Raw genomic sequence first — 22,569 nt, 5'->3', positions numbered from 1 at the left:
CTCACTTTTTAAATCAGTGACATGCAAAAGCCTCCCTGTTTTCCAATGCACTCTTGCTCTGGTTACTACGTTTTCTTTTTAACTCAAAATCTGGACATACTGTCTAACAGAAGTCTTTGTTGTTGTTGTTTTAGTTGTGTGTGGGTATTGCTCCCAGTGCTAATGGCAAACCAAAATGCATGGCAGGTCCTAGATACATTCTTGGATTGCAAAACAACTGGATAGAATATTTAAAATTACGTGTTTGAAAAATTTGGGACTTCCGGAGGATGCATCTATATTCAGTGTTCCTACTACTTATTCTGTCTTCCCCTTACTAAGACATTATGTTCTGTATCAGCCTCTATTTTATGAGTATCAATCTTAGTTCTTCACAGAGACTAGAAGCTTCTTAGGGACAAAGGCACAGGTCATGTACCTTTTATACAGCTCTGTCCATATACGTAGCTGTATACAGTTGTTTGATCCATTGCATAGGGATGATATTGCATTTTTAAGACAGCTGTTTGGGATTAGGAGCTTGCAAAAGAAGCCCGACATTAAGGTAAAGGCAGATTGGAAAACAGTGTCCTGCTTCATCCCTCCAGAGAGTAGTTCAAGTCAGGCCTGGGGTAGATCTATGTTGAGAAGGGGTATAATTACCCTGGTCCAGAGCGCCCCAGGTCTGGTCTGGCAGACCGAGTTATATCTATCAGGGCCTTTTAAACTGCTGACTTGGCTCCTTAGAAATACAAAACCCAAAACATCATTTATAAAGGTCACTGGGAATGGCCTGGGTCAGAATAACTTGAGTCCGTTTTGTGCCAGTGCCTCAGAAGAGGAAGTTGCTAAATACTTAGATAAAGCTCCCTGAGAGTACTATGTTGCTAAATCCAAACAAAGAATGAGAGAGGTTTATAGCTGAGTTTTTACTCTCTAATTCAAATGCCAATCCAGCAATGAAATATGCTCTAGGAATTACAATCAGATTTTTATCATCTGACTTGGAAACCAGCTGTGCTTGCAGTGAGTACAGAGATTTACTACCTGCAATTGCCATAATTCCATCAGTAGAATTATGCAGAGATGAAAAACTTAAGAAAAAAACTGTTTTCAATGCAACACAAACCTTGTTTTAAGAAATTCTGTCTCCTTGAAACTAATAAAACATGGCTCTAATTTAAAGAAGTACGAAATCAAGGTAAAGAACTCTGAAAACTCAGAAATTCAATTTACTCTTCAAAGTATTTTTTTTTAAAGATAAACGAGTAAAAATTACAAATTGTTAAAGACCGTCTTTTAAACAGAACAAGCGAGATAACCCAAAGCAGTTAACTCCTCAATTACATAGCACATCAAGTGCCCTGATAACCTTATGCTCTGACTATTTGAGAAGTGGAAGAGAAGAGGAATTTAACTCCAGGAAAGACAGCTCTACAAAGTGCCCCAATAAACTCATGGCAGCAATTTTGAACCAATAATTTCCTTCACAGAAACTAACAATTACTGCGGATTTGTGAATCCATATATCAAAAGTCTTTTGAATGTATTTTATGATTTTAAAAGATATCAGGGCTATCCTGGAAAAACCAGTGCATATGGTCCTCATACCAGTGAGCCTCATGTCTCGCTCATTTGCTCGTGCTCCTCTCACACATGGGCTACAGCTGCTCTTGTACAAAACTGATGCAATAGAACTTTGTCACTTATATCATCACCTGAACACTCAGATACCACCCTGGGAACGCCGAGCAAGGTATGTTTTTCAACATAATGGTTTCAGTGGACCATTTATAGAAAGCATAAATGTGAAATGGGACGACCAACACAATCCCAGAGTGGGCTCTAAAGCAACATTGTTAAGAGGGAGGCAGTGAACTTCGTGGTCTGCACTCTAGGAGACACATCAAGGTTGAAAGAGACACATCAACAGTTTAGAACTGCAACGTGACTATCCCTGTAAGTCTAAAGTGAGCCAGTCAGCCAGCATGACATAAGTGAAATCTCTGGCTCTCCAATTCCTCATCTGTAAAGTAAGATCATTAAATAAGATGATCTCCAAGGCCCCATTCATTTCATTTATTTCATGATTTTCATGTCTCCATAAACCTTATATGATAAATTCTTAAGGTACTTAAACCGAGTATTAAGTTGTACCCATCTGTTTTTGGATACAATATTATAGAACCTCATTTATGGATGAATTTTTCCCTAACAGAGGTTCATACAAAAGTAGCTGATTGTATCTACCATATGAAGACTCAGGATGCATTATTGCCATACACCGCTCAAGAACACATTTAAACTGTGAAATTTAAAAAAAAAAAAAAAAAAAAAAAAAAAAGATAAACGAGAGACCACATTATAAGCGCATCAGATTTGTTTATCCCTTAGAAAAATAGGAGCATATTGGACAATGAAGCTTTCAGTTTTTATGCATGCCATTCATAAATAAAAACAAACGGTCTACAAAAATGCTTCTGTTTAGAAAAGCCAGTAATGGAGAGCTATAATTTCAAATCAAATTACATAATATAAAAATAGAGCTCAACCTCACTGCTAGAAAATAATATTCTCAAACAAATTCATTAAAAAATTATTTTTCAGAAATTATTATGTTTACTATATTATATTTGTCATCCTCTTTTCTTTCTTTTTATATTTGTCATCCTCTTTTCTTTCTTTTTAAAGACTTAAAATGCTTGACTTTACTGTTTGGAAGTTCTGATAAATCAGAATTTAATGTGATATTCACAGATTTTGTAACAAAATTATAATGTTTATTTACAAATTCACATATAGCACAATGTAGTGTTCAAGTATTAGTGATGGTAATTAATAAACTATCAGAGTAATAAGAAATCACCATTTTAACAATTTAGATGCTTTATGACAGGATAATTTATATCCAACATATAAAATACATAATTACTGAAATGTTAAAGAAAATGTATTTTTTTCATAATCAAAAGTAGCAAGATTTTCTACATTATTTTCATTCTCACTATAGCCAAGTTTTCATTGTCTAAATTTAATCAATGTGCTGATTAAAGACAATTTATTAATAGGAAAATTATATATATAGCATGTTGATATATATATATATATATATATATATATATATATATATATACACACACACACACACACATACTTGTGTGTATATATCAACCAATCAAAATTCAGTTTGTAAACTAGATCCATTTAAAAGGCAATATAAAAGTGTATATTGACCTGGTCTAAAAACACTCATAACAATGTAATTTTTCTTCTATCCTTTAAGTTACTTGTTTTCACCCAAAATAAGGGGACAATAACGAAACTGGACCAAAATCAAGGTGAACTATGGGTAAAATTATAATTATTTGAGACTTCAGAATGGTCCAGCATGTTATTTCTAAAACTAATCCTAGATTGAAAAACTAATATTGTTTTAAAGAGGCATTTATCAGCGGTCATGGCATACTCTACACCAGGAAGACTACTGAAGACCGTATTTGCTGAAAACAACAAACACTGGCCCTTCATGTGGTCAGAGCAGCTGGACCGTTGTCATGAGCACTAGTCTTCACTTCCTGACTTGGGTGGTCTGGCGTGAGAAGGGGAGTGCTCTTGGGATTTTCACATTGTTCATCTACCTTTGGGCAGGCAGTTGGTGCTTGATGCTCTTTGCTCTGAGTAGACCCTAATGACACACTTTCCCCGGAAGGCTGAAATGGCCTCTCTCCATGAACCTTCTGTCTCCCTGCTTCTGTCTCTTGTTCCCGCAGTAGTCTCTCCACCTCCACCTCAAGCTCCAAAGTCTCCTCATCAGCTTGGACATCCAGTTGCTGCATCAACTCCTCCAACTTCTTGGCCTTGCGGAGCTCATTTTGCTGTATGATTGTACAAAGGTGCTCAGTGAGCTGCTCTTTAATATCAGTCTTGCGCTGTAGATCGAGCTTGGCTGTAACATACTCCGCTTCTGCCCTGTCAAACCGCTTCCTGTAGGGACAGGCACAAAGATTGGTCCATTATTTTCCATAGCAGAAAGCGGGCCGAGCAGCAATAAATAAACTCCAGTATAATGAAGATCTGACTATTACCGGTAGTACTTTATGAACTCTTGTCTACACGTTAGACAAACTAGGCTGTTGCTGCTGAAACTTCCACAACATCCACACTTACTCTTCTATATATCAACACTCTCCTGCACACACTTCCTCTTTCCAAAGCTGTGCTTGAATGAAAGCAGGCAAAGAGGGTTAATTCAGTGGTATGCTGGCTCTAAAGGGGGTAAGTCCTGATTGGTAGTGTTTGTCAACTTCTCTGGTGTGAACATACTACCATGACCAATTTCAAGCTATCAATATAACTGAATGTGGAATGGGGGGAAAACACACAAAATCTGCTCTCATGAGCTAGCTCCAGCACACAACTGGTTAAATTTATGAGTGGTAAAACAGTAAAAGATGGAGAACAAATCTCTATCATTTAAATTAAATTATCAGGGTGACATTGTTTAATAATCACATTATCTTAGTTTTAGGTGTACTTTATAATACATCTGCGCACTCTATTGTGTTAAATATATGGTGACATATATTTAACCCCCTTTAGCCCCTTCTACCTCTCTCCAGCTCCCTTCTCCTCTATTAAACACCTTTCTGTCTCTGAGTTTTTTGTTAGTTTGTTTATTGGTTGCTTTTTGTTTTATATCCTACATAGAATGAAATTATATGGTTCTTGTCCTTTCCGAGGGACTTATTTCACTTAGCATATTTTCAAGATTCATCCATGTTGTCACAAATGGTAATATTTCATCTTTTTAATGATTGGGTAGTATTCCATTGTATATATGTACCACATCTATTCTATCCAATCATCCAACTTTGGTTGTTTATGAAAATAGAAAAGCAACAAATTATATAGAAACGGCAAAAGACAGTGAACTATTGTGAATAATGCTGCAATGATCATAGGGGTACATATAGCTTTACCAGTATTTTCAAAGTTGGGTGTAGGTATGCACAAAAGGGATCACTGAATCATAAGATAGCTCTATTCTTAATTTTTTCATAGTGGCTACACGAATTTACATTCCCATAGCAGTGTGCAAAGAAGGATTCCTATTTCTCCAGATCTTCTCCAAAACCTGTTATTTAATGTCTTATTAACAATAGCCATTTTAATAGGCATGAGGCGGTATTTCATTGTGGTTTTGACTTGCATTCCCCTTGTGACTAGTGATGTTGAGCACCTTTTCATATATATGTTAGCCACCTGTATGTCTTCTGTGGAAAAGTGTCTATCTAGGTCCTCTGCTTATTATTATTATTATTTTTAAACCTCACCTGAGGATATTTTCCCTTGATTTTAGAGTGGGATAAAGAAGGAAAGACAGAGAGAAACATAGATATGAGAGAAACACATCAATTGGTTGTCTCCTGCATGTGCCCTGGGCACGTGACCAGAGTCTGGGCCACGGAGGAGCCTGCAACCAAAATCGAACTCAGGACCCTTTGGTCCGTAGGCAGAGGCTCTATCCACTGAGCCAAACAGTCTAGGGCCCTTTGCCCATTTTAAATCAAATTTTTGTTTTTGAGAAATCTGGATCTCTTGATTAATGGATTAAAAAAGGAAGAAAAATTTTGGAGGAGAAGGATATGGACAGTGGTTGGGAAATGAATATAAATGGGACAGGACACACCAAGCAAATGATACTGGGTGCAGGCAAAAAGTAAAAATCAAGTAGGGAAGAAAACCTCAGGATATGTTTTGGAAGGATTTCTCAACATTGGCACTCCCGGCAATTCAAACCATGTAATTCTTTGCTGTGAGGAGCTGTCCTAGACATTGTAAGATGTGTAGCATCACTGGCTTCTCCCCACCAGCTGCCAGTAGCACCATCTAGTTAGGATAACCAAAAATACCTCCAGAACATTACCAAATGTCTCCACATCTTCTCCAAAGGGCAAAAATGTCCCATTTGAGAATCCCTGGGTTAAGTTGTCCTCACCCTCTACACTCTGCAACAACAGTGTTATTAGACTTTTATTAGGAAACTAGAGGCCCAGTGCACAAAATTCTTATGGCGGGAGGGGGGAGGTCTGAGAGGGCTGAGGGGGTAGTCCCTCAGCCTGGCTTGTGCCCTCTCGCAACCTGGGACCCTTCGGGGGATATCTTACTGCTGCTTTAGGCCCGAGACCCATGGGGCAGCTCCTTTTAGCATCTGCCCCCTAGTGGTCAGCGGGTATCATAGTGACCGGTTGTTCAGCCAGTTGTTCCATTGCCGTTCTGTCAATTTGCATATTAGGGTTTTATTATATAGGATTTTATAAATGTCAGATATGTAAGCTCTATAGATAAGTAACACCAGTCTTGCTTGAAGTAAGGTAATTCTACTGGAAAAGTCACCCTGCAATTTCCCCCTTTTTCTTTTGCATTAAGTTGATATAAAAAAATTATATATTGGTTCACTGTGTTTTGACTTTTCTATATAATGTGTTTTTATTTTTGCCAAGAAAAGAGTGATTCTCCACTTACCAAATAATTTATTCCATTTAATGTCCATTAACAGTTGTGAAGGCTATGCTGTCTTATGATTGCCTATACAACTCAATATAATAAGTAATTTCTAGTACTAGAATTATAGCAAAAAAAGAAATAGGCGTATCTCCTAACTCAAGATTCTCTGTCTTGGAAGGAAATATAGTGAAAAGATAAAAGGCTTTGATTTTGGAAAACCCAGAGTTCTAAACCTGCCTTTGCCATTTGCTAGATGTATACCTGTTTGTTTTTTTTTCCTTGGGTGTGAAGAAGAGAGACCCAGGCAAAGTGGCTCAGGTAAAAAGCCAACTCAGGTCCTCCCTCTGGAATTCCGGAACTCTGCTGGAGTGGGAGGAGTGGGTGTGGGTCTGATATAGAGCCACAGCTGGTGGCAATATTGGGTGGTGAGTACAGTAGGAAAAGCCGGAACGCTTTAGAGAAACTGTGGTGTCTGAGCACTGAAGAGGACAGCCTTTGATTATGATCACATGCCTGTGAGATTCCCTCTTTATCCTATAAAATAATAAAACCCACTTTTTACCTGAGCTAGTTTGAATGAGTCCCTGTCCTTCACAGAGCTCATAGTACCAGGCCATGCTCTGAACCCTTGTGTGGCCCATACACGAAATGTTTTGGAGTTGGTAGCTTGTCTTTGTTCTAATCAGAGATGGCCCAGGGTCAGCATCATGAGTATGAAACAGCCAGGTTCCTGTGGGAGGGGTTGGAGACGAAGCACGCAATGACTAAAATTCCAGTGGAGTGACCCGAGGCAATTTCCTTCAATGGAGTTCTGTTTTATCCGTAAAATGGTGAGAATAGTACTTCATAGGAGCACTAAGGATTAAGCAATGTGTGTAGGGCAGGTGTCTGATCTAGGGCCTGGTAGGTACTCAAGAAATAGAACTTCCCCTCTGGAGCACCAGACTCAAAAAGCACTCTCAGTATATCACTAAACATGTATCTAAAATGAAAATGATGCAAAACACAAGGATCTGGTGCTTATACTTGAAAACTCTAACTTATATAACATCTATTTATCATATTTCTTTTCTGTTTTTACTGTCCTCTAGTAAACATGAGAATGGGAAAACTGTTTTTCCATTCCCCTGTGTGTTAAGAGAATTGTGCTAAAGGAGCTCTGTTGGATATTTGGATCCCTGATTTCCATACTGTATAACATAACCTGTTTGTGAATGTTCTGGCATCAAGCATGAGCACTCTAACAACACTCTCTATAGGATATGACTACCTCGTCCTGCCCCCAAACTCAATCCTCCCTTCTCTGTGAGGCTGTGGTCGCCCTCAGCCAGTCAAAGTCAGCCAGGAAAGATTTACTGACCTGGGCTCATGAATGCTGAATTGAAATGAAAATTTGTAAATAGTTACCTAGGTTTCCATCAATCTTTCATCCTGGATAAATCACTGAAGATTCTGCATTTTGTTTATTTATTTAAGTCCTTCTGGCCAGAAACATGCATATACATTCTTGTACAGAGTGATTTATGTTTAAAGTATTGATTAGTTTTACAAACTGCACTATGGGCCTGGGGGTCAGGTGGATGTACCAAATCAACCTGAAGACACACTTTGGAACAGAATAATAAGTGCATTATATATAACACAGTAAGAGAAGTTCAGCTGAAATGTAATTACAGATTTAGTTTGTTATTTTAAAGAGACATTGAATGATTTAATTGTTATTTAAAGGATTCTGGAAACTGTGTCTTGGCTTTGGTATCCTTGAAACTAAAAAATCAACAACAAAGAAACCTCAATCATAACCCGTGGCATGCCTTTAGGTTCCACTGATCCACTTTTAGTTATTCTGTGTTTTTTTATTTGCAAGGATCAACAAACATATCATGATTTTTTAAAGTCCTTTATTAGAAGTCTTCTAGAGAATAAAGATAAAATATATTTATATTTTTTAAAAATAGAAAAAAACTAATCATATTTTGCAATTACTACATAGGACCATTGGATCCTTTTATAATGTAGGTTACTTTACCAGATTGTTGAGATTTTTTTTTTTAACATTTTCCCATTTCATCACTCTATGACGTATTTCCTTGTACCAATTATTCCCATTTATCCTAACCAATTAAAATAATAAGAAAAAAAGAGACTGATGAAATGACCTAAAAGGATGATGCTATAATGAAATAAATCATTATGGTTCAATTTCCTTACTGCATTGTCCAAAGTATTATATCATCTTTCAAGAAAGTATAAAAGACTGGAAATCCCAGTTTTGTAATCTGCTCTAGCTTTCATTGAACACAGTTGAGAATTAGTATTTTTTTATTCTCTGTGCTAATGGCAAAGTAGAGAAAATTGACAGATGAAAACATTTTGCAGTTATTAGGTCAAAAGATAAATGTTGTGGTAGCTAAAAAGTGGTTCCACAAAGATATTCTCTTCCTAATCTCCAAAATCTAGAGTCTCTGAAGGAAGTGTGACATGGCCCGGCCGACACCTTGATTTCAGACTCTGGCTTCCAGAAAATGTAAGAGTATATTGTTCTTGTTTTAAGACACCCAGTTTGTAGTAATCTGTTATGGCAGCCCTAGTTAACCAACACAAATGCACATAGAGCCAGTCTAGATTCCAGATGGTGAAATTGTTCGTGTAAGTGACATCTCAAAGTATGTCTTCAAAAAAACAAACAAAAAAACCCCACATCCTAGATGAATGTTCTCAAACTCACGAATCAATGAGTGAAAAGAGGATACAAAGAAAATGTTATTTTTTTCATAGTTAATAGTTTCAATAGGAAGAACTTAATCAATCCATATTTTACAAGTATCTGGACCATCCTGTATTGCTAGGAGGCTGTAACTACATTCTTTCTGGGTTTTTAAAAAATAAGTTTTGGAGTCAAGCATTACTTGATACAAAGAGGTTTGTGATGCTTAGGTTCTTCTTTTAATGAAGTTGTTTTCCACAATCCCTTTTATTCTCACTCTGTCAATTTTTCATAAAATGACTTGAAATTATACATGCATGTGCACATGTGTGTACATGTGTGTGGAGAGCGTCTGTTAAACAGAGGTGGCAAATAGTGATAATTGTTTTTCCTGGTATATTGAGGGTTAAAGAAATGTTCTACATGCAGCCACTCTGAGTTTTACAAGCTGGTCTGCACAGCACATGGCAACACTGTCACTGTTGCTGCCAACAGCAGCAGCAGCAGCAATGCTCAAGTTGGCTCACTCAAAAGTGTTTGCCCTGATGTTGCTCTACAGAAGCCAATTCCACAGTGAACTCTGGCCTGTTCAATATCCCAGAACCTTCTGTGGACACAGCACTGTACCAGGCAGTAGAGAACTATATATTTTTTTTAAAAAATCAAGGAAAGCTGAGACCTGTTTGGCTCAGTGGTGGAGCGTCGGACTGTGGACTGAAAGGTCCCAGGGTCGATTCCGGTCAGGGGCATGTACGTTGGTTGCGGGCACATCCCCGGTGGGGGGTGTGCAAGAGGCAGCTGGTCGATGTTTCTCTCTCATCAACGTTTCTAGCTCTCTATCTCTCTCCCTTCCTCTCTGTAAAAAATCAATAAAATATATATTAAAAAAAAAATCAAGGAAAATCTCCCAAATAAATGGACTACCTTGGGGATTTGTAGAAATCTAGACCATAATAATATATTACCAATCTATAATTTCTCAATAACCACAGACATAAATTTAGACAATGTCTTAATCTTATGCATGAATAAGTACAATGGTGGTTCCAGACACAATTTTTAATAAGATTTACAAAAATAGCCTCACACACGCAATATGGATATTCACATACAATGATGTCAATATCAGTACTTTAAGAAATTACCATTTTGAGCTTAAGAGAGGTAAAAAATGCACCATGTGAAATTTTTTATTTTGTAAAAATTTACTCAAATCTCATTACAAACATTTCTATTTTATGGGATATTTCCTCCTTTAACCTGTAATTCCACCTTCTTTGTGAGTCTCTGAAGGCTAAAACTATGAAATTTTAAAAATATAATGTTCAGTGTACAAAGGCATCTTCTCCCAGGCTCCTTTAAGCCAGAATTAAAACATAATCTGATAACTTCTCTGTAAGTATCCAGAATAATCTGAATTACTCATATAAAAGGCTATAAAGGCCAAAAATAAATAAAAAATTCCTCTGGCAACCTTAAGTTCCAGAGAATAAAATGTGCTAAACATCTAGGCTTAGTTGTTTAATCTTAATAAAATCTTGGTCACCTCCTTAATGACCTTATTAGTAGAAATCTGGAACCTCTAGTTATCAGCTACTGATGGCATTAATTTAGGCAACCCATTAAATCTAACAGCACATGGTCAAACAACAATTACAAAAATCATGAGGACACCACAAACCTCTTTCTTAAATAATAAACAGTGAATTAAAAACCACAATCAAGCATTTCCGCTTTATTAAATTGTTATATAAACATTCTGATGCTGTGGTTTACCCTGGACTAATGAGGCATTCTGATTGATTTCTAGTGTTACAGAGAAAGATGCAAAACGGAGTCATTAACACAGCATTCCCTTGTGAAAAAAGACAAACCAGGATGATTAAAGCAATGTTGAAAGGACTGAAAACCCTGAAATTGGACTTAATTTTTTGCCTTTTTATCTGCTTGCAAAGTTCATGTAATTCTTTACATGTGTTAGTTCATTTTAAAAATACTCTATGATGATTTTTTTCTCTTAAAAAAATGCCAATGGCTGAAACCAAGGAAACACGATAGTGAACTATTTTATACAGAATAGAATCGGAAAAAAAAAACTTGAAGCTTTCAAGACAGTGATATTTTCTTTAAATATTCACAGGCTTTGAAAAATAAACTAGGTGTTTCTAAAACTAAAATGGGAACTAGGTTAATCCCTAAGGAGAACCTCAATCAAAATTTAACAAAAAAACCATAGAGTTGGCATTAAAATTATAAATTGGGAGCAAGCCATTCAGATACTTAGTATCTCAAACATTAAATATCTGACGCTTTAGTAAGAAAGACTAAAATGTAAATAAACAATAAGGAGATAATCTAAAGGGGATATGAACAAGGTTAAGGGATAGAGCAAAGTAGAGGAAAACTTCAAGAAGAGGAGACACACTAGACACTACTTATTCCAAAACAGGAATGAATACAACACTTACGTGGTGGTAATGAGGCCTAAATGATGATACACATAAAAGGTCCTGACCCAACTAGCAATACACATGAATTAAATCAAACTGCTTGTTCTGAATCAAATTTCTCCAACTCACCGAGCATTTGAATACTCCAGACTGGCCTGGTCAATCCGGTTCCTGAGGATTCCAATGTCAGCTGAAACCATGTCATCCAAAGCCTGTAACTCCTTCTGGATCCGCTTCAGTTTCACGGTCTCTGCCTGAGTTCTTTTAGATCTAGAAAATTAGGAACATGAATGGGAAAATAAAAACATTCTAAAACCATATATCCATAAACAATGGAAATGAAAAAAAACAAGCTACTGCAGTGGTCGGCGAACGTGCAGTGGCTCGCGAGCAGCGGTTTGCTGCTCTGTGGACTAGTGAGTTTGCCGACCGCTGCGTAAGGCGTTACCCTTACCCAGAAGTTTTGACTTCAGGTTAAAGACATTAGTATATTATTAAAAAGTTTTTTAAGTGTTTTTCCCTAAGGCATTAGTATATTATTAAAAAGTTTTTTAAGTGTTTTTCCCTAAGGCAGTGGTCAGCAAACACATTAGTGAACAGAGCGGCAAACCGCGGCTTGTAAGGAGTCGCAGTTTGCCAGCCACTGAGCTACTGTATTTATAATATGAATATAATATATAATTTTAAAAAAATTAGATGATGTAAGAAAAATAGAAATAAATCAAATGCCGGTAACATTTTGGTGTATCTCTAAGATTTGCGCTTCTTCTCCTTAGTGTTCCAAATTTTCTATTAGTATATACTAGAGTCCGATGAATGAAATTCTTGCAAGGGGCTCAGCCCTCGCAGCCACAACAGCTTGCCTCCGCCCTTGTAGCCCCGCCTTCATCTGGAAGGTGGTCTGGAAGAATGTCAGGAAGGACATTAGGCTGTTCGGTCTAATTAGCATATTACGCTTTTATTATTATAGAATTATTATAGATGATTTTCATATACAAGGGGAAAAGATTGAAAAATTTATCAATAAATAGTTCACTCATAGGTATATTCATTCTATAAGGATGAGAATATGCACTAAAAGAATATAATTTTATTCTCTTTACATTGAAACATCAAAGAAAATGCTCCAAATCTCTAGCCCATTTTCATTTGATACCTAGAAACCAAAACAGACCATTTATTTGTCTAGAAACATCTATTTGGTTTTAACTTTCTTAGGACTCGTTTCCTTAAACTGTTATTGCTTTGATTCCTTTCTTTAGGTAAAACTACAGGTCCTCAAAATTTTTCTTTCTTTCTCAAAGCCAAGCACTTTTTTTTCTTATTTAAAAGCACATTCAACCTCACCATCTCTCAGTCTCCTCACCACCCCCAAGTACATTACAAACTTAACAAACAAAACAAAGATAAAATCCAATCTTTAATCATGATTTCACTCATTTCAAAATGTCACACACATTTTTCCAGGAGAATAAAACTCCCACATAAAACCTCATATTGCAGAGAGAGCCAGCCCTGGCTGGCATTGCTCAGGGGTTAGAGGATCAGCTGTGCCCCAAATCGTTGCACATTAGATTCCCAGTCAAGGGCATATACCTTGGTTGCAGGTTCAATCCCTGGGCCCAGTTGGAGCATGTATAGGAGGTAACCAATTGATGTGTCATTCTCATATGGATGTTTTTTTTTCTCCTGTCTCTTTCCTTCTCTCTCCCTTCTTTCTACTCTCTATGAAAAGCAAAGGAAAAAATACCCTTGGGGAAGGAGTAACCAAAATAAAAATAATAAAGGGCAGAAAGAGTGGATAATGGATGGGAAAAGCAGTTCTAATGGGAATGTTCTTATTTGAGGTCAGCACAACACAGTAAAAAATGGGGGAGGGGGATTTCGGACACACTGACATTGGGAGGCGAGAGAAAAACTGAACTGCAAACAGTATGGGACAGTACCCGCAATGGTGACCCAAGTCATCAATAAAAGCTTAAATTATATCATGTATCTTCTATCAGTGGGGGCAGAGTAATTATTTAAGAAAAATGTCCATAGGAAACCTAAGATTTGTGGGAGTATAAAACATTTATATAGAAAACAATCTCCTAATGATAAAGGCCCCCTCATGTCAAAATGAAAACTTGCATTTCTTAATTTACTTATATTGACAGCTATTTACTGCTCCCTTACGAATGCATAGATGGTTAAAACTGAAAGCACTGACACTGATCCTTAAGTTTTAATTATACCTGTGTTACCAGTAAACTTGCTATGATCTATCCTTAAATGATTTCAATATCATTTATAAAACATAATTTGCTTAATCAGCCTTAAAGAAAATGCCACTTTATTAGAATAGACATGGGAAAATAAATATAAAACATGACAGAGCTGACTGCAGATTGTGAACCATCTCCCCAGGTTCAGGTGCCTCACCTTTCCGCAATAGCTCTAGCCAAAAGAGCTTTCTTACGTTTGTTTTTCTCTTCCATTAGCCGCTGTTCATGCTGGAGCACTTCCCAACGAGACTTTTCTTGCCTAGGGAGCAAAAAAGTGTAAAAATGAGTTTCTGAAACACCACCCCACACCTTCCCAGTCTCAGTCCCCCACGTATAAAATTTAATCAGCCAGATTATGTATATGTTTTTAAAAAGTCCTTTTGAAAGGAACCCATCTGCAGCTCATTATTTTGTTCTAATAGAAACAAAGATTATGATTTGAAGTAAAGAAGGCTTACATACCGTAAATTGGCCCTTTGAAATCCATTATATGTATATAACCTAGGAACCCACAAACTGGAAGCCAGAATAATGTGGCATTTTTTAGAAGTACAAAGAAACCTGTGTAAGTTAATTATGTATTATATGCAAAATGGAGAGAAGAATAAGTAGGTCTGTAGCTAATATGTTATATTTTTCAAAGTTCTTTTAAAAATCATTTTAGTGATGTAGTGATTTAATCATTAAATCACTTTATAGTCTACATTCTTGGGCCCATGGAACATATTTGTAATAGCTGTTTAAATATTCTTTGTCTGGTAATTCCCATTGTTTGTGGGCTGTTTTTCTTGATGACTTTCCTCCTGGTTGACATGATACTATGTTAATTTCAGATACAACAGCTATTCTAAGTCCAAAGTAGCTGTAAAGTGAGAATAATGAACTAAGTGACATTAAACATAAAATGTCTAACACTGACTTATAGTAGCTCTTTCTCGACAATTTGTTTATCACATTTCTAGGTTAGAATATGAAAGAGAGAAAATGTTAAAACTACATTTCTTCAAAGCCCAATAGGGAAAAAAAGTAAAATGGAAAATATATCATGGATATATAGACTTACTAACAATTCCACTTTCTTTTTCTCCAATTTGCAATCTGGTTTTAGAGGTACAACCTCAGCACTTATGTGACCATCCCGGGAATTCTCAAGTCCCAGTTCCCTTGGTTGACTTTCAGTGTCCTGTGGTTTTCCATTGCCAACAGGACAGTTGAGTGTAAGAGGATTAGGAGCAGCAGGGGAGGAAAAATCTGGCTTTTGGTGATTGAATCTCTGTTGTGGTGCAGAGAGCAGCTGCTCTGGAGATAATCTGACTGATCCATCTTGCAGTCCAAGTTTTTGGCTTTGCTCTTGAAGGACTTTTTCTCGCTGAAGTTGTTGTCGACTTTTCTTCATAGGGGGACGCCGCTGTGGTTCAAACGGATCTACAAAAAAGAAAGTGAAGGGAAATTCCTTTGTGTGAACAGCAAATAATCATAATCTCTCTAGGAAAATAAAAGATTAACATTAAACTTTTTTGATAATCCCCCTTCTCTAGCTTAAAAGCCCAGGCAAAAACAGCATCTTCCTGTAGAGTTTAGATAGTTCTTCAATCTACTGTTTGCATTTAACAAAAACTATTCTATCACTCAATTTATCTTCAAGGAGAGCTAGCTATTTGTCTGTGAGTAAGGCCTTAGGATACAAATCAAGGTTTTTCAACTTGATTTGATTATTATCAAAAGTATCACCTATTTGATCAAGATAGGTAGACCAGTGAATTCTCTGATATATCTTAAATTTGATTTAGTTGTGTCTACTCTCCTGAAGTAAAATGGTTGTGGTTGAATTTTCAAGTGAGCTTCACCTTTCCTAAATTTTCACAGATTTTAAGGCAATCTGATACATAAGAAGATGCTGTACACAAAGTATAACTAAATGAAGTCCCCTATTTCTAGTTTCCCCTAAATTGTTTTCTTTAATCTTCTAGAACAGTCCCAGGTTGTGTTCCCCAAAGTCTAGTTAGACTTTAATCAATGTATGCAACCTAACTTTAATAGCAGCCTATTCAAAGCAATAGAGGAAGATAAAACAAGTTATATTACAAACTGAGTAATAATACTTCTATTATACTTTTTATATTGTCCATATCAGTATTAACTTTGTAGGGAAGATAACTGGAGAATTTAACTCATAGTCATACTATATATTTAATAAAATTTATAAATGATATTCTTTACAAAATGCTCAGGAAATGATATTATAAGTCCTTATAAATGAACTCAAATAGGACTTTTAAATTCTACATATTGACCTCCGAAGCAATACAAACTTACTATTTAGATTCTTCAAGGGAGAGTTCAAAGCTCTGGAGTCACAGTTCCAGAGTTGCTTTTGTCCAGTTCAAGCAATTATTTATTCCATACCTCAGTTTCCTCATCTGTCAAACTGGTTGAAAATTATCATTCTACTTAACTCATATGGAGTTGGAATAAAGATTTAATGAGACAGGTAAAGAAAACATTTTTTACTTATTTTTATTTTTTAATAGCTTTCCTCACTTTTAAAAAATATATTTCATTTATTTATTTATTTATTTTTTTTAATTTATTTTTTTTTACAGAGAGGAAGGGAGACGGATAGAGAATTAGAAACATCAATGAGAGAGAATCATCGATCAGCTGCCTCCTGCATACCCTCTACTTGGGATGTGCCCGCCACCAAGGTACATGCCCTGGACCGGAATTGAACCTGGGACCCTTCAGTCCACAGTTTGACACTCTATCTACTGAGCCCAACTGGTCAGAGCAAGAAAACATTTTTTAAAAATAGCTGCACCATCTAAAGTAAAATGTTACTGTTGTTGACTTTAGACAGAAACATAAAGTAGGCTCCTGCATCTTGGAACAGAAGCTTATTCTTGGCTACTGATCTTTAGTCACACCATCAGAAAATATGATTGAGCTTGCTTACTTCTCAGTTATACTCATTAGCTGAATTAATAATGACTCTCAAATTCTGTACATTAGCTTCCATTTCATTTTGCATTTTCACAGATCCCACCTATAAGATTCATAACACTAATTTCTAAAATCTCAAACAACAAACAAATTAGCCATTTAAAAATAAAACATATGACAAAAAAACACCTGGAACTAATAAGCCATTATAGCAAGGTTGCAGAATACAAGAATAATATACCAAAGTCAATTGCTTTTCTATGTACCAACAATGAACAAGTGGAATTTAAAATTAAAAACACAATACCATTTACATAGCACTCAAAAAAATGCTTAGGTATAAATCTAACAAAATATGTACAAGAGTTATATGAGTAAACTACAAAACTCTGATGAATGAAATCAAGGAACTGAATAAATGGAGAGAGATTCCACATTCATGGATACGAAGACTCAATAATGTCAAGATGTCAGTTCATCACAGCGTGTTCTATAGATTCATTGCAATGCCAATAAAAATCCCAGCAAATTATTTTGTGGACATTGACAAACTGATTCTAAAGTTTATACGAAGAGGCCAAAGACCCAGAATAGCTACACAATATTGAAGAATAAAGTAGGACTGACACTACAAAGCTCAGTAATCAAGACAATTAGCAAAAGACTACACAAACCAATCAATGAAACAGAATAGAGAGCCCAGAAACAGGCTCACATAAATATAATCAACTTCTCTTTGATAAAGAAGGAAAGGAAGTACAATGGAGAAATTTCTTTTCAACAAATGGTCTTGGAACAACTGGACATCCACATGTAAGAAAAGGAATCCAGACACAGACCTTACACCCTGCACAAACATTAACTCAAAATAAATCAAAGACATAAATGCAAAATTCAAAACTAGCCGATAATGTAGGAGAAAACCTAGATGGCCTTAGGCATGGCAGTGACTTTTTAGATACAACACCAAAGGCACCATCTAAGAAGAAGATAATTGGTAAGCAGGACTTCATTAAAATTAAAAACTTCTGCTGTGCAAAAGACATTGTCAAAGGAGTGAGAAAACTCACTGCAACAGACACATCTGATAAAGGACTTTTAAATTTCTGTCAATCAAATGGGTATGAAGCAGTATTTTACTATGCTCCTGATTGGCAATTCTCTGCTTATAGATGGTGATAAGCATCTCTTCATATTACCTTTACTTTCTTTTTTTGCCAATTTTTCTTTGGTTTATTTGTATTTTTATCTATCAGCAAAACTGGAAAACAAAAAGTAAGCAAGTCTCGGATGTTGGCTGCCCAGCTGCGTAGGGCTGGCCTGAGGCACAAGCAAGCCTTGGATTGGTTGCACTGTTTTATTTCCAAAATTTCTCATCCATCTCTATAAAACCCTAATATGCAAAGTGACTGATCAACGGAACCACCTACAGAATGACCAGTCCATGGGGGCGGGGCTGGCGAGTGGGCAGTGCCAGGCTAGCCAAGGCGGATGCCAACGGGGCTCCCTGATTGCCCTGCCAGTCACCACCCCACAGACCGGCTCTGATCGTTGGCCAGCCCTGATTCTGACACATAACTGTGTGACAAAGCCAATTACTGAACTTCTCTCTGCTTCGGTTTTTCCACTCATAAGATGGAGAAAATGGTACTACTGCCTCAGAAGGATCATGTTATGAACTACTTTTTGTAATCAGGACAAAAAAAATATAGCTGCCCATACAAAAGCAAGATGCCTTCCACCTGTATGAAAAGTATGGTCACTGGTGCATGCAGCATCCTGGATTGCGAGAGGGATGTCTGAATGCCGGTTTAGGCCCGTAAACCAGCAGTCAGACATCCCCTGAGGGGTTCCAGATTGTGAGAGGGTGCAGGCCAGGCTGGGGAACTCCACTGCCCCCTCCCCCACCCCGTACACCGGGCCTCTAGTTATGAAATAAGTCATACATTCTATAATGTGTCACACACACACACACAATCCATCCAGTATCCTATCTAATAAAGAGTGACTATGCTAATTGACTGTCACACCTTCACAAAGATGGCGCACACAGCCAATAAGGAAATATGCTAATTGACTGTCACACCCTCAAAGATGGCGGCATCCAGAGCCACAGGATGACAGTGCCCAGTCCGCTCAGCCCCGCCAGAGCAGCAGGCATGTGGCACAGCTGGGCCTACCCCCAGGTGGGTCTGACTGCTCCATGCACCTGCCTCCGGAATCCTCCAGTCCCCCAGCCACCCAGGGCTGGCCCATAGCACAGGCAAACCTCCATGTCAGTTGCCCAACTGTGTAGGGCTGGCCTGAGACTCAGGCAAGCCTCAGATGGCGGCTTCCCAGCCGCTCAGGGCTGCCCGAGGCTCAGGTAACCAGGGCTGCCTGCGGCTTGTGCTGCCAGCAGTGGCAGCAGCATAGGTGTGATGGGGGCATTGACTTCCCCTGATTGCCGGTCGCCTCCTGCCCCTGAGGGCTCCTGGACTGTGAGAGGGGGCAGACCAGGCTGAGGGATGCCCCCTTTCAGTGCATGAATTTTCATGCACCAGGCCTCTAGTGGATTATAAAAATTTAACAACATAGTTTAACAAATAAAACATGGCTATAGTAGATATAATTGCTGTTTAAAGATAGAACCTTACCCCCATTTTGGAACACACAAGATAACTATATTTTCTGTCTTCCAAGTCATATGACTTGCTTTTGCTAAATGAAATAGAAGTGACACATGTAATTTATTGGTGGAAGTATTTATTGTCAATGCTTGATTCTCAATCTTCTGCTGCCATGGGGAACTCCTATAAGATGGTACCAAGGCATTGTGTGGAGTGACTATCCGGAGTAGAGTCACCTGCCAACTCATGTTAGACAGAAAGCTGGAATAAAATTTTTTTTAATCTTTATTTTTTTTTTACACAATTGATAAGTTAGGGCTATTTATTATTGCCGCTTAAGTTGGTAATTAATTTCATAATTACCACTACCTTTGAAACTTCCTATGTTCCACTCCTTGCCTCTTCCCACAACCTGAATTTTGTGTTTCATTCCCTTGACTTTATAAACTTCCTATATTCTTAAAATATACCAGCTTTATATGATTTTGACCCTCCATAAATGGTATCAGACTATATATTCTCCTGCAACTTGCTCTTTTCATACACTGTATTTATGAAAGTTATATGTGTTAATGCATGTGTTCATATATTCCTACTAGCTATATAGTAGTCCACTGAATGATTATACCACAATTTATTTATCCACTTCCTTGTTAATGAACACTTGGTTTATTCCCAGATTTTCAGTATTATAATGAAGAGTGTTGAGAACATTCTCGATCTCCACCACTACACAAATGGGTTTTTCTAGAGTTGTTATCCTTATTTTTGCTGATAACCAACTTCATTTTCATAGATTATTTAATTATATTTTTATGGCTGGAGAATAGTTGGAAGAAACCTTCAAAAGTAAAGATCCAGCTCTTCTAGATTTACAAATGAGAAATCCAAGGCAAAAAGATTTATAAGCAGATCTGGAAGATCTGACAATCACTGTGTTTGGTTATGAGTATACAAAGATGCTATAAGTATGCAGAGATGCATCTTTTCTCTTCTTCAAGGATCATAGACCAGTCAGTTGGTGTCAATGTTCTAACATCTGGCTATGAAATGATAGGCTTTGAAATTAAGGTCCACCCACTCTATCCCAAATTGCAGAGCTATTTAAAAATGTTCTTCGACATATCAATCTGTTATTTAATTTAGACTTCTACACAGTCTTCTTTCCCTCAGCAAACTCACCTCTCCTAACACATAATCTCTGTGATATCTTCCCAAAGTGCGCCCAACCCCCAGCAGGGTGAGGTTCCTGCTCATAGGTATCAAGTTCTTGAACAACATCTACTATTACATTTTTTATAGTTTGTCTTCTCAGTGGACTAGAAACCCTTTGAAGGCAGGGACGAGGCCATGTTCATCTCCGCATCCTAAATGCAGAAGCTGATGTCTTTAACTTCAGGTCAGACAAGGAAGCAGACGTACTTGCACACCGTACATCTGAATAAGTGAATGGATGTTGAAAACACAGAGCAAGAGATAACATCAAGCAAGATAGAATCAGTTAATTAGACACTGTAGTATGACTTTTATGATATAGTTTTGAAAGCCCTTTGGACCAGTCAAATTTTCCTCAATCTATGTAATCTTCACTGGCCCTATGCTATCAATTTACTTCCTTTTCTGATTGTCAACCTTAGATTATCCTTCAATCTATACTAAAAATGCAGAGGCCTATCTATGCAACATGCAATTTTCTAAAAACAAAAACAAAAACAAACTCCAATAAAAGGCATGACAGGGATTTCATTTTCCCCCAAAGTACAGAGTGTAAATTGTATACCAAGAGTAGTATAAACTCACAGAAGTTGTGTGCATTACCAAGATCACCAAACAGAATTTTATGAAATTTCAACCACCAACAAAGCCTCATTTATATCAATAAGAGTTCTCCCCAAGTATCAACAAACTTAATTCCTTTATTAAAAGGTAACAGAATAGTACAAGACCATTCAGTGATTACTCTATAAAGCCACAGAGGAAAGGACAAAATTCTGGATTATGTCACAGATGTGTGTATATGTGTTGTGTGTGTGTGTGTGTGTGTGTGTGTGTGTGTATTTATTTATATCACATCTAACCTCTCTAAGACCCCCCCCCCCCCCCTTTTATTTTTTTTGGTTTGCTGACTCTCTGGGTTGGAAAGAACAGCAAAAATCATCTGGCAACCAGAAGTGAATGCAAGATTCCAGATGTATTATGAAAAGCACCAACGTTTTGCATTAAGATCTCCCCCCCCTCCCGTGTTCCCCTTTGCTCAGTCATTACCTACTGCTATACATTCAGCACAATTCTAAAATGGTGAGTGACCCTCCTCCTTCCTTTACAATCCAATCCTGGACCTACACCACAACCTTCCTATGTGAGCCCGCCAGACTATAGGTTCAGCCCCCTGTCCCAGGGCCCATTCCTCTCCCAGGAAAGAAACCAAACCCTGTAATGGATCTTTTCTAAAAGGAGATCCCTGGCCCCTGAGCATCCACTTCCGGAGCCCCTCAATTCTGTCTTCCCATCTACAGATCCATCCCCCAACATAAACACTTTATCCTCTTCCCCGCCCCCTTCCCCTCAAAAGCAGCAGCCCCGCCCCTTCTCCTAACAGACCCAAGATTTCAATCTTCGCGGGCACGTCCCATTACCTTTACTCTGCTTTAGTCGCCTCAGTTCCTCCTCAGAGAAGCCAGCCCAGCCCTGCGCCATCCGTCCGGGCAGCCAGCACCCCTAGAATACCCAAACTTGAGAGTCCCCGAGTGCCAGCACGGACTACTCAGGCACATCCGGGTTCTTCCCGGCAGCGGTCGATCAACCAATCGGTGCTTCGCGCTTTGGACCCAAGGCCTCCCCTTTCCGTCTAAGGCTGCCCGCAGCAGTGCCTGACAAACTGCCTAAGGAAATCTCGCCTACGAAGACATTCCTTTTCCCCGAGCCGACTCTTTTCTCACTTCCGTCTCTTATCATCGTTGAGTTAATAACTTCAACAGAGAAGGGGACAAATATAAAAGAGGATCAGGGTGGAGATAAGCAGGCAGTTACGAGGCGGCCACGAGTCGGTGGCGCGTGAGGGCTGACAAAACTACCTGGGGGCGGGGGAGAGGGGTCCTCTTTCGTTCCCT

The 22,569-nt window shown here is 37.9% G+C and overlaps 1 protein-coding gene across 1 annotated transcript; it reads right to left on the bottom strand.

The window, feature by feature from the left end:
* Positions 1-2,341: 2,341 nt before the first annotated feature.
* GORAB (golgin, RAB6 interacting) lies at positions 2,342-22,260 on the bottom strand. The gene is made up of 5 exons (XM_084865995.1): positions 22,096-22,260; positions 14,978-15,335; positions 14,068-14,169; positions 11,773-11,913; positions 2,342-3,963 (listed from the first exon to the last, which is right to left on the bottom strand). The coding sequence occupies exons 1-5, from the start codon at positions 22,154-22,156 to the stop codon at positions 3,504-3,506; spliced, it is 1,122 nt and encodes a 373-aa protein (XP_084722121.1). The 5' UTR covers positions 22,157-22,260; the 3' UTR covers positions 2,342-3,503.
* Positions 22,261-22,569: the final 309 nt, after the last annotated feature.

The sequence above is a fragment of the Pipistrellus hanaki genome (assembly GCF_964339955.1).
Source record: "Pipistrellus hanaki genome assembly, chromosome: 18".
NCBI lineage: Eukaryota > Metazoa > Chordata > Mammalia > Chiroptera > Vespertilionidae > Pipistrellus > Pipistrellus hanaki.
The sequence above is the reverse complement of the archived record's forward strand: the minus strand, read 5'-3'. Positions and strand labels throughout refer to the sequence as shown.

Bases quoted from the DNA above. Each gene is read 5' to 3' on its own strand.
- GORAB (XM_084865995.1), bottom strand. From the start codon at position 22,156: ATGGCGCAGGGCTGGGCTGGCTTCTCTGAGGAGGAACTGAGGCGACTA. The intron at 15,336-22,095 runs GTAATGGGACGT...TCTTTTTTGTAG, and splicing joins GCGACTAAAGCAGAGTAAAG to ATCCGTTTGAACCACAGCGG. The intron at 14,170-14,977 runs GTTAGTAAGTCT...TTTGCTCCCTAG, and splicing joins GAGAAAAAGAAAGTGGAATT to GCAAGAAAAGTCTCGTTGGG.